Genomic DNA, 11,718 nt, shown 5'->3' on the forward strand with positions numbered 1-11,718 from the left:
CCTGATGGGATGAGTTTACGAGAATCCATCAGCGTAATAGACTTATTAGAAATCTACTAGTTTCTTGTAACCCTCTGGTTTAAATTACTAATAGGTGTTACCGCTGTTTCTGTGGCTGTTCGTATATCTTTTCATGGAGCATCTGGGTCAGTCTCGTTTACAGAACTGCCTAGATGTGGACTCAGTTGTTTCTGGAATTCGCATTTGGCTTTCTCGTCCTCCAGTTCAATCCTAATGGGTCTTCTTAGTGTACTTTTCCTGCGTCCATTGAGGCGCAGACAAATGCGTTCTCGTATTAAAGCGTGATCAGAGTCTAAACAAGTATTCCAATACGAGCGACAATCTTCTATTGAGCCTCTCCAACGATGACTGATGACAATATGGTCTATTTGAGTCCATCGTTGGTTTGGTGCAGGTGGTCGCCATGTTAGACGATGTCTCTCCTTATGCTTAAAATTAGTGCTTGCTAAAAATAAACGATTGTCTGAGCATAGTTGCAACAGACGATCACCATTATCGGTTCGTTGAGCCGGAATACTAAAACACCCACCTAAATGTCTTTCTGTTTGATTTAAGCTGCCTACCTGGGCATTAAAGTCACCCGCTACGACTACTATGTCTGAGCGCTTAGCTTTCTGAAGAAGCTCAGAGAGTTTTCTGTAAAAGTCATCTTTTACTTCATCATGGCTGCAGTCAGTGGGAGCGTAGGCAGAAACGACGAAAAGGCAACGACGTGTGTCCCTATCCTTCCGAGTTCTTACGGAGCCATTTAGCCGGACAGCACACAGGCGACTGTTAACGGGGATCCATTCTAGTAGTGCCTGTTCTGCCCTTGTACTTAGTGCTATGCCTACACCTGCAAGTCCGCGAGAACTAGCCAACGGGTCGCCAGATACACGGAGGGTGTATTTCGTCGGCTGTCCATTTTGGCGAGGTGAGGTCAAGTGAATGACCACACTGGGATCCTGTATGCGTGTTTCGGAGACACAGCATACATCAATGGTACGAGATTCTAGAGTTTTAGCTAAGGAGGCCTGTTGACCGATTTGGCATAAGGTACGTACGTTGAAGGCTCCAATGTGTAGTTTGGAGCGAGGTTTTAGTAGACCTGGGACAGCGTTTCGCGCACTAGAATCGTTGGCCATGGTGACACTTGAGGAGGAAACCGAGAGAGGAAGTTTAGTATGAAAAGTCAAGGTAGAAGGAATAGTAGGAATGAAAGAAGGAGATTGATTTATGAATACAGTGGTCTTGAGTGCTGTTAGAGGTATGAGGGCAGTTATCACTTCCCCGGTTGCCCACACCGTGGAAGGGTTCTTCTAGGGGTACCTGAAAAGGAAATTGGGTTAGAAGTGGTCTTAATGACCTGAGAGCGTGACCGCAGTGCCCAAGGGACAACTGCTTGAGGTCGGTCACACACGACCTTTTTGTGGGTAGTTTTTGTGTTAGCTCCGTTCTTCAAAGGACCTTACCGCCGGAGACGGATATCCGTGGGATAAGGCGAGGTGTTCATTTTTAGGGTCGACCTTTTCTAACCCCACCCCTCCTTGTGGGAAGGCAGCATCGCTGTCATGCTGGTTGTCTGAAGGAAACACCTTACCGCTGTCACATGTCTGTACAGTCAGCAGTACGACTTCGCCTTCGGACCTTGAGATTGCTGCTTTTAGTCTCACCGCTCTTCAAACGACCTGCCTGGCATGGTAGGACCTTGAGGAACGATTGTTGCAGCCAGTATAACTCGATTGAATCATCACGATAGGCAAGCCCGACCACCACGTCAAGGTAGCAGCAACGGTCGGGACTTTACAATGTAATACATAAGAAACTATTCATCTTAGTAACATGAAAAATGCCTTTATGATAAATTAAAATGGCAGTACAAATGTGATTTGTTATTAAAGTAGTTTAAATTAAGCTTACTACAATTGATTTTACTGTTGTTACTTTTTTATAGATCCTACTTAATAGTATGCTTCATGAAAAAAAATGTACATATAACAGTTCTTCTCCAGTACTTGTTCCTTTCTTTCTTCCTGATGAGCCTGATTTACTACTTGTTTATTATATCAAAAGTAGTCTTGATTCGAATTTATACGAAACATCTGAAGAATGTAATGCAGTAAATCTCATTGAAATTATAGATGTTACTACTGGATATCGAATTCCTATACCATCGAAAGATCAGTCACCCAGTGGGCATATACATTCAACTGGATTTAGTCCTTCTGTTCTCAAGAAACTTACATCTTGTTGTCCTCAAAACTACAAAATTTCATCATCTCATTACAGAAAAAGATTAATTCATGAACTGAATAATTGTCTTATGGCTGGGCGATTAGAAAGTTTGAAATTGTTAGTCGATCCGCAAGGTGGTTATTCTGTATATTGGTAGATAATACAGAATTCTTTGTTACAAACTCTCTAACTAGATCAATGTATCATCTGTTTTCTTTTTTCTTTACACTTTTTACTATGAAATAAAATAGAATTCTACTACTTGGAGTTTTATTTCCTTTGTCCATTGTATGTTTGTGTTCACATGTATAAGTGTATTTTTATTAGTTGAAAAAAATCACTTCCTAATGTTAGCCATGTTTTCTGGTCGTATATGACACTTCTTTCAGTTCAGATATAATTATTAGAATTTCCTATTTGTCTTACTCAATATTATGAGTAAAATTGGGACGAAGTATTTGGGTTGTATGGATGTTCCGTGCTGTCCTGCTTCTACTTTGTGGTATACTGAGGGGTCTAATTAGTCCATGGAGGATAAAGTCATTCTCAAATCTGTATATTCCTAATATATGTCACCCTTGATTTTTATTTCAATTTTGGTGCCTTTAATGAAAAAAAGGGAATCAATAGCAGAATTCCAGTTTAATGAAATAGTAATATATATATATATATATATATATATATATATCATGCCTAAACTTTTTAAAAAAGTAATTATCGTCTACTTAAAGTTTACACAATAATCACAAAGAAATCTCATACAATGTTGCTTTGCTTAGTAGTTAACCATATGTACTATGCATAAAATCAACGTAAACCTCTTTTTGTGATCTATATTTAACAGCTTTATAATAAAATGAAATTTAAGCACTAAACAAAACTCTAGGGAACAGTTTGAGCCGATTGAAACTGCAATACATCTGAAATGTGTTGTATTGCTGTATTTGTGACCCCACTTTCCCCCCATCTAGTGTCTATTTCAATATTTACGATAGTTTCTGGGTTGGTTTTCTCACTACCATTCTCTACTCCATAAATCAGCATCAGTTATATTACGTCTTCAGTATTTTCAATACTTTCTGTTACACGTTTCTGCAAGACTTCTATCCCTTTGAGTCCTTGAAATTATGCAAACCCCTTTAGCATACTTTTAGTCTCATATAAATGTATGTTATAATACCTATATAGATAGTTCAACCTGTACAGTTCTTAAAAGAATTATTCAGTTTTATGTTCGTTTACCGTCCATCATAAATGAGATACTCTTAAAACGAACAAATATAATATATCTGTGGGAGCACAAACATAAGTTAGTATCCTAAGTCTTGTGAAGTTTGTGGCGAATTCATTGATCATTCGTTTTAGTGAGATAAAAATCCCACCTTAAGCATGATAAGGGTTGATTTAGTGAAAGTAGTATTTAATACTTTATTAATCTACACGAACATCCAGATTTTACAATAATTAATAAACTAAATATCACTCAAAGTATGCTCGTAGTGAGTTTGCTAACCATTAAAATAAAATTCATCTCAAGAATTATGACGAATAAACGAGCTGATAGAGTGCAAATGTTTTATGATGTGAATTGATCCTGTTTCAGCAGATTGATCACAAAATACATAGAATCCAACAGTAGTATTCAGTGGTTAAACAATAACAGTAAGCCAAAGAGGTATAAGTTCTGGCAGAAATAGAAAAAGCAGATCATTTTCACATCGTCTCGGTCCATTAGATATAGGTGTTAAGTAAGAAGTCAGGGTATGCTGTTGGCCAAAACAGAGATTTTGGACCTGTGTTTGAGTAAGACATAAGTTTAGCAAGTTGAACACCAGCAGCTCTGTTTGTGGTTAGTAAACGTTTCAGGAAACTACAATAAGCTGACTTTTATAGGATAAGCAAGTTTTAAATGCTTCTTGTAACCTCATTCGCTATTCAGTGTTATTGAGTGGATATAAGGATAAAATACCCTGATATCCTTTGTTCGGTTATAGTGTAAGTCTTCCTAGTATCCGAAAATGGATTTGCCAAATTATGTATTCATTGCACCTGGTCTTGCAAGTGTATTTAAACTTGAAAGTGAACATTGGGAAGGAAAATCAAGACTACAGGGTTATTTTCATAGATAATTATACAATGTCTCTAATGATATCACAGTAGTTTCATAAAGACTTTTGTCAAGGTAAGCTACATTTATATTAATATATTCTGGATTTAAGGCCTGTGTATCGGTGTAGAGCTATGATAAGGGGACAGTTTGTAAGATAATCCACCTGACTTCTAGTTGTTTTATTTAATTTCCTTTTCCTGTCATCAGGTTTATAGTGTTTTAGATAATTATGATTGTAATACACAGTGACTATCTGGATGTTCTAGATCATCCGGTTATTCCAACGTTTCACTAATCCAGAGTAATTACTAATTAACTTCTAGTTTGGACCAACGAAATACTAATTCAGTCAGCAAATCTCGTTGTAATATCAACCATTTTCTCCTTAATAAATATTTATCTGGTGCACAAAGTGTCATTATCAATTCATGGTCATTATATTACTGAGGAAGAGGGGATCTTCAAGTATAATCATAATCAAATGTCATGAACCTTGTTTCGACTTTAACTTAAATTATTAATAACTTAAAGATATATATGTGGCCACTTTTTTTGTAATTGAAAGGTAAACTATGTACTCCTATTTTTAATCCCGATACCAATCAATTCGTTTGTAATGTCACTCTATTCAATACAGATTCCATCTGTCACCTAACTGAATTTATTCAAGAAATGGCTTTCACAAGGATAATTTATTGTCTAGTCGAGTAAACGAATGCTCTTTGAAATGTTTTCGGTACTATGATGAAAAACGTTCATTTTCTTATTATCTATCAAGCAAGTTATCTTGATGCCTACACATTGAGCATTAAATAATCATACGATTACGAAAATCATACAAACTATCACTCTGTTAATAATGATATTATGAGTTATAAAATTTTTCGGGTCGTTTTAAATACTTGTCCAAATTTTTGATTTTATTAAGATTTATATTTTTTTCTTTCCACTTGTAGGTTTCATTGAGGAGACACGCATGTAATCAGTCCGTTTTATCAAATGGTTATTCAATATGAATGAAATCAATTTTTTTGGTTCGCTGGAAGGTAATGATACATTACCACTATATTGTGTCTGTTGTCTTGATTACGGTTCTCTACCTACCATATTATTACATAGTCTTCCTGTAAAGGTGCAACGTTTGGTTTTAAATCGTTTAGCTCATACAAATCTACCACAATTCATTCTAACAACTCATAAAGGAGGTCATTGGTCTTTGGTCCAATTACATTATATCAGTAATAATATTAATAACAATAATAATAATTCACAAACAATTCCATCAAATTCTACTCCATCTCCGGATGAATCTCATATGGCTGATTGTTTGTATAGTTTGAACCAGCTAAAAAATATTGTTTCAGAGTAAGTGTGAATTCTGTAATATTTTTAGTATTATTATTTCTATTTTGATTATAAGCACAAATTTAATACGTTTCATGATAGACTGTAAAACAGTGTGTACGATATTAGGGATTATTGTGAATACCTCAATTTAGTACTCCCGTTAATTTTATTATCATGTCATACAGTAATCAGTCCATTATTCATTGTCACACTTTTTTATTTTCTGAGTATTTGTGAAGTTAGAATTCATAGTTTTTGTTAAAAACCATTGTTTGCAGTCATATTGTGGTGTGGTCTACTTATATCCATATAAGTAGTATATAGTGATGGTCAGACATTGAATGTATTTTGTCAGAAGACCGATAAGGAAAGAACTGAAATGAAGTGCAGTTGGTAAGAAAATGCATAAACAATCAAATTAGAGAAGATGGATTGATATTTACAAAAGGAGCAGTGAAGATTGAGACAATTGATTGTTATTTTGCAAATTTACTGTTTGCTGTATGGTTATCAGATCTTTGTAAGATAGTTTGTAATTTGTGCTTAAATACATTCGATTGTCCCCACTTGTGTTCTGTTGACTACAATATAAGCGTTATAATTTGACGTTTAGTTTATTCCCTAACAGCCGCTCTTCTTTTAATGAATATTGTTGTATCGCAAGTGTAGCGTCAATTATTGACCTTTTGTCGAATGGTAGGTGTTAAATGCTAATGGAATCCAGTAAACGTGTTTAATTCTGTGTATACTAAGTGTTTGGTTGCACTAGCTGCATAAAAAGTATATTATCCAGATGTTTAAATGTAAGCTGGTATATCAAGCCTTGTTTAAACATATAATCCAGTGATTGAAACCCTCACCATAATGATCAAAGACGTCTTCGTGATGTGTTGTGATGTTGGTAAAATATAGTGTCTTTTAATCATCCCAAGCAAGAGCCTAATCGGTTGTCAAGATAAGTCTCATATATATTGAATATGAAATGCCATTTAAAGACTTTTTCACATCAGGATATAGCTGAACTATTCGGATAGTATTCGTTAAGTAGACTAATTGTTGACTTTTATCTTAATATTTTAACCATCTTAGGGTGATCGTAAATGGAATTAGTGTTTAAAACCTCTAACTTTTAGCAAACTATCTTTCCAAAACAATAATGACCCTGCTTAAAGATTCATTATGCTAGTGTAGGATTTGCTCTGTGAAGTACTAGAAAAAAACAATTTACCTCGCAGGAGTAAGACCAAAACAAGCTTCCAGTTTACTAACTTACGGACTCATAGACTGAAAATTACAAATAGTTCTTGGTTCACTTTTCAAGATCAAATCAAAATATTGATTCACTTGTTAAATATTTGATCGTCTAGTTCAAAACCAGTGTCACTAGAAAGGTACATTTATTTCTAATTATTCTATAAGCTATTGAAATCTTATTGTCGTATACTGTTTTATTCAATAATTTAGTCAATGTTATTTTATTAAATCTGTTTCTTAAAGTTTTTTATAATGTCTTTACTGGAAAGTCCTGTTTTTAAGATGTCGCTGTATTTATTATACTTCAGAGTTAGATCACCCGTGTGCACAAATTATGTATCATCAATCGAATTCAACCTAGATCCACATACTACTGCGTATTTTTCCGATTCTTATGTGAAATTCATGTTGACAACCAAAACATCAGACAAAAATTGGCACTGTCCATTTTGTAAAGCCAGCTACAGTCTTAGTAAGTTGTTATTAGTAAAAGATGATGTAAAACGTCAGTAACTAAACTGAATAAGCATTCCGTTATTGTTTCGTTTTAATAAGATTTATACGTGTATTACAATAATTTTAGCTTAATATACAACGACATTGACGCTATTAAAAGTTTTCATCATATCTGTATTAATTCGTATTTCTAATGACAGATCACTGACTCACAATGGAACATGCGAAGTTTTCTAATAGATCAGTTCAACGACCAAATTGATCAACTTCTGTTAGATGTAGTCCATAGATCAAGTATTCAGAAACATTGAAATTCAATAAAAACATATTTAAAAGTGAATATATCTATACCAGTTTCTTAATAGGAACTTAAATATTGATTAGCATTTGATTAGATCAAAATAAAATCTAACCTTACCAAACCAAGTTGCACACTAAATATAACTGCACAAATTGTATTTCAAGTTTAACTTTGATAATTTTAATGAAAATTATCGGTATCACTTTATTCCAGTATTATACATAAATGATATGAAGAAGAAATCTAAATTTTTAAGTATCTTTTCAAAAACATTTGTATCAATTACTAGATATAATCATGAATCTAATTTTTGTAAAGTTTGTCTTGACCAATCACTGTCTGATCTTAATTAGACAACCACTCAGTCAGTCACAACATAGAACTTCATACGTACGTACATCAGTTCGAGTTGCCATACCACATTAGCACAGAGATGCAGTTGTCGATTCAAATCCCATAGTGGTAGAAGTAGTAAGAGTATAAGCATTATGTGAAAGATTAGGGTTTGAAGATGTTATTGAAGAAGTATAATCCAATTAGACAACCACTGGAAATTCAGAAGCGTTGAACGTCAGTTTCATCATAATATTCAACTATTCAGCAGCACACATTAAAGATACCATCAGGGATCGGACGTAAAATCTTTAGGTTTCACTGCAGTTCTATACTAAGACTGTTGTTTAGGCGAGAGAAATAAGTGATTGGTTGTTTTCGTAGACAGACTGGTAGATTGTCTGACAGGTATTTAATGTGTCAAATATATTTTCATATCCTTGTACCTACTTGATTGTCGATTGTTCATTGTTGGCTAATACACTTACTAGTCAGGCGAATCAATTGTTCTTGATTTGAGTTGTGTTGAAACCTGGTAGAACAGTACTAGATGGGTGTCGAGCATAGAGCGCGTGAATCGCATAGGTAGATCAGTCGTTCATTGCTTGCCCTAAGTAAATTAATGTCTCATTAGTGTGAAGGTAGAAAACAACCGTTATTTCACTAGTTGTCAAACCAAAATCAAAAACACGAAGTTCAGTGAAGGGATCTCTTTTTAACGAATTTATTATCAAGCTGTACAATCGTATATACATATGGAAATGTTTTGTTAAAGTACTAATTCCATGAGGAAATGTGAACGCGAATAGTCAAGATGACGTAATAGAAAGATTATAATACTAGATTACGCAATACGAGTAATAACAATAGATATAGTGAATATAATAAGATGAATAAATGAACAAAATGTTTTTGTTACAATAATTAAACGTTATTAACAAAACATTTTCATATATATACGATTGTACAGCTTGATAATAAATTCGTTGAAAAGAGATCCCTTCGCTGAACTTCGTGTTTTTAATTTTAATGTTTAAATGGGCATTATATGTCAAACTAAAATCAGTCAGTTGTGTGAACTTTGAAATTTATCAACCTTCAAAGACCCCCTATAGTAGTTAGACATTCATTGAAATGCTAGGAACAAGTACTGCTTATTAATGAGTTCTTTTTTATTGGAGTTCACGACTAGAAGTTTTAATAACATACTGTTATATCTCTATATATTTCATTTAATAACATTCTAGTTAGCAGTGATCGAGTGAATATTTTAGAACAACATTTACGCTTACATGCGGAAATTCGTTGTTGTGTAGATTGTGTAACCATATTACCGAATAATACATATTCACTTAATTGTGAATCAGCATGTATACATGATTGTAATAAATTAGTTAGTTCTCAAATCAAAGACGATTATCAACAATATCAACATGCTAACAACAATTCCGCCGACTTGCCTCACAAGATAATGAATTTACCTGCACCTGGTAAGTACACGTAGTTTTCTTTTAGCTTTTGTTATATATATATATATATATATATATATATATATATATATATATAAATTGTAAAATTTATTGTTAAGTAGCTTTAAAATAGTCATTTTCAATCAGAAATTAAATGGAATGGAAACAATATTTTAGTCCGTATTTGAGTTATATCTCTTTGATCTAACAGGACTCCTTATAATCCCTCGACCTATTAAGAGTGTATTGGGAATTATTACAAGCAGAGGTATGTGATCTTGAAGTATATCGAACAACTAGTTTGCCCTTAGAGCCGAAGGACAAAGGCTACTCTATTATTATTCTGTTCACTCATGAATACGGACAAATTGTAAGCACGTCAATGGTGCTTCCTACATAGATTATCTTTTTCCCAGTCTTGTTGGTTTCGTCGACTGTTGGTGTATGAGCAGTTAATATCAGCATATATTATGGAACAGATCTCAGTAATTCATATAAACACAAATAAACCATCTTCATAACTAAATGCTTTAACAATATTAGGCGTATTTTTTTTAAAAAAACTACTTGTTTATTTTCGAGTGTATTGTACCTGAAACTGCATTTATAAATTTACCAACATATATTTTTTGTGATTATTATTTTGGGGATTCCCTACTGTACCAAATATATAGTAGTGAAGTAAGCAATTATTAGTATAATATGCTATGTATAGCATAAAATATAGGGAAGATGTCTAACGTAAAATCCGACAATCCGAAGCAATTAGATCAATAATCTAACATATTTTCATTTTTGTGCTGAATTCTGGAAAAACAGACTTGGATTTTGTCATTATTAGGAGTGCGAATAAAGCTTGATATTCCGAAAGTTAAGAAGTCATAATTGAAGTGCGGCGACTAGAAGCCATAAAAAACTCCGCCTGTAGCTCTTCTAGAGTCATTTGGAGGTGTAAGAGGGATTTGAATGTGACCAACTTGGTCTCGTGTGCTGTTACGGGTATGAGGGCTAATATCAATTCCCGGCTGCCCACACCATGTAAGGGTATTTCTTGAGGGTCCTCAAAAGGACGTTGGAATAATGTTGTTCTTAACGACTTAGGAGCGTAGCCGCAGAGCCCAAGGGATAACTGCTTAAGGCCGGTCGCGCACATCATTTTTTGGGAAGTTTTTGATGTGTTAGCTCCGTTCTTCAAAGGACCTTACCGCCGGAGACGGAAATCCGTGAGGTAAGGTGAGACGTGACATTTTCAGGATCGACCTTTTCTAACCCCTTCCTTGTGAGAAGGCAGCATCGCTGCAAATGCTAATTGTCTGAGGGGAGCAAATTACTGCTGTCACACTTCTCTACAGTCAGCAGTACGACTTCGCCCTTAGACCTTGAGTTGGCGCTTTTAGTCTTACCGTTGTCCAATCGACCTGCCTGGCATAGTAGAACCTACAGGAACATATGTTCCAGCCAATATAGCTCGGTTGGGTCATCACGATAGGCAAGCCCGACCACCACGTCAAGGTAGCAGCTACGGTCGGGTTCTGGGTTCTGAGGTATCCATATGATACCAGTATTAAGTGATTACATTGTGATTGTCTTTTCATGTTTAAAAACATATCATATTAGTCAAACCACGTCAATTTTCCGAACTTCATTTAATATCTCATTTCATCAAATAATATTGTGTTATACTTTCAAAAATTGTAATTTTGTAAAAAATTTTAAAAATTACTGTATGATATGACATTTCTTCTACATATTGGCGTCGTACGTCATATGTTATTTATTTATTTAAATACATAAACACTGGTAAAAGGAGGCACTAAATATATATGCGCCACACAAACCATTCTATTTATGTGAGGGCCGTGATACTGTCCGTGTGCCTAAGTCGAGGCAGTTGGTTTTCCTAAGGAGCCACTCCCCGAGATTTTGACCTGGAGGTCTAATCTACAAGGCAGTGGAGCAACGTTAAAAGATGCAGTCCCAGGGTAGTCAGTGAACAACAATAAGTTCGTACGCCGTGTGTCCCCTCAGGATCCTGAAGCCCATATGCACCATTGGTCTGGAATCAGGGTTTTCTGACTGCCCCAGGTGAGATTGTATTACATTCCGTTCTCAGATTTGAGCAAAGATTTCGGTTAATCTTACTCCTGAAACCGGTAATAATGAGTTTATATTATAACTTATTTCCGCTTGTAGCTCTTCTAGAGTTACTGCCG

The 11,718-nt window shown here is 34.8% G+C and overlaps 2 protein-coding genes across 3 annotated transcripts in view; both read left to right on the forward strand.

Annotated features, from left to right (window-relative positions):
• Window positions 1–2,495, forward strand: part of Smp_153860.1 (hypothetical protein) — a gene marked incomplete at its 3' end in the record, with an annotated part of 8,495 nt that extends 6,000 nt beyond the window's left edge. The window contains exon 5 of one of the 2 annotated variants that reach the window (XM_018796941.1): window positions 1,955–2,495. In XM_018796941.1, the coding sequence (XP_018652032.1) occupies window positions 1,955–2,392 (438 nt within the window). The remainder of the gene's footprint in view (window positions 1–1,954) is intronic. The other variant, XM_018796940.1, reaches the window with a different exon arrangement.
• A 2,862-nt stretch (window positions 2,496–5,357) lies between these two features.
• Window positions 5,358–11,718, forward strand: part of Smp_153850 (hypothetical protein) — a gene marked incomplete at both ends in the record, with an annotated part of 16,106 nt that continues 9,745 nt past the window's right edge. Inside the window, one exon of the mRNA XM_018796942.1 lies at window positions 5,358–5,710. Within this exon, the coding sequence (XP_018652033.1) occupies window positions 5,358–5,710 (353 nt within the window). The remainder of the gene's footprint in view (window positions 5,711–11,718) is intronic.

The sequence above is a fragment of the Schistosoma mansoni genome, chromosome 4 (assembly GCF_000237925.1).
Source record: "Schistosoma mansoni strain Puerto Rico chromosome 4, complete genome".
NCBI classification, from domain to species: domain Eukaryota; kingdom Metazoa; phylum Platyhelminthes; class Trematoda; order Strigeidida; family Schistosomatidae; genus Schistosoma; species Schistosoma mansoni.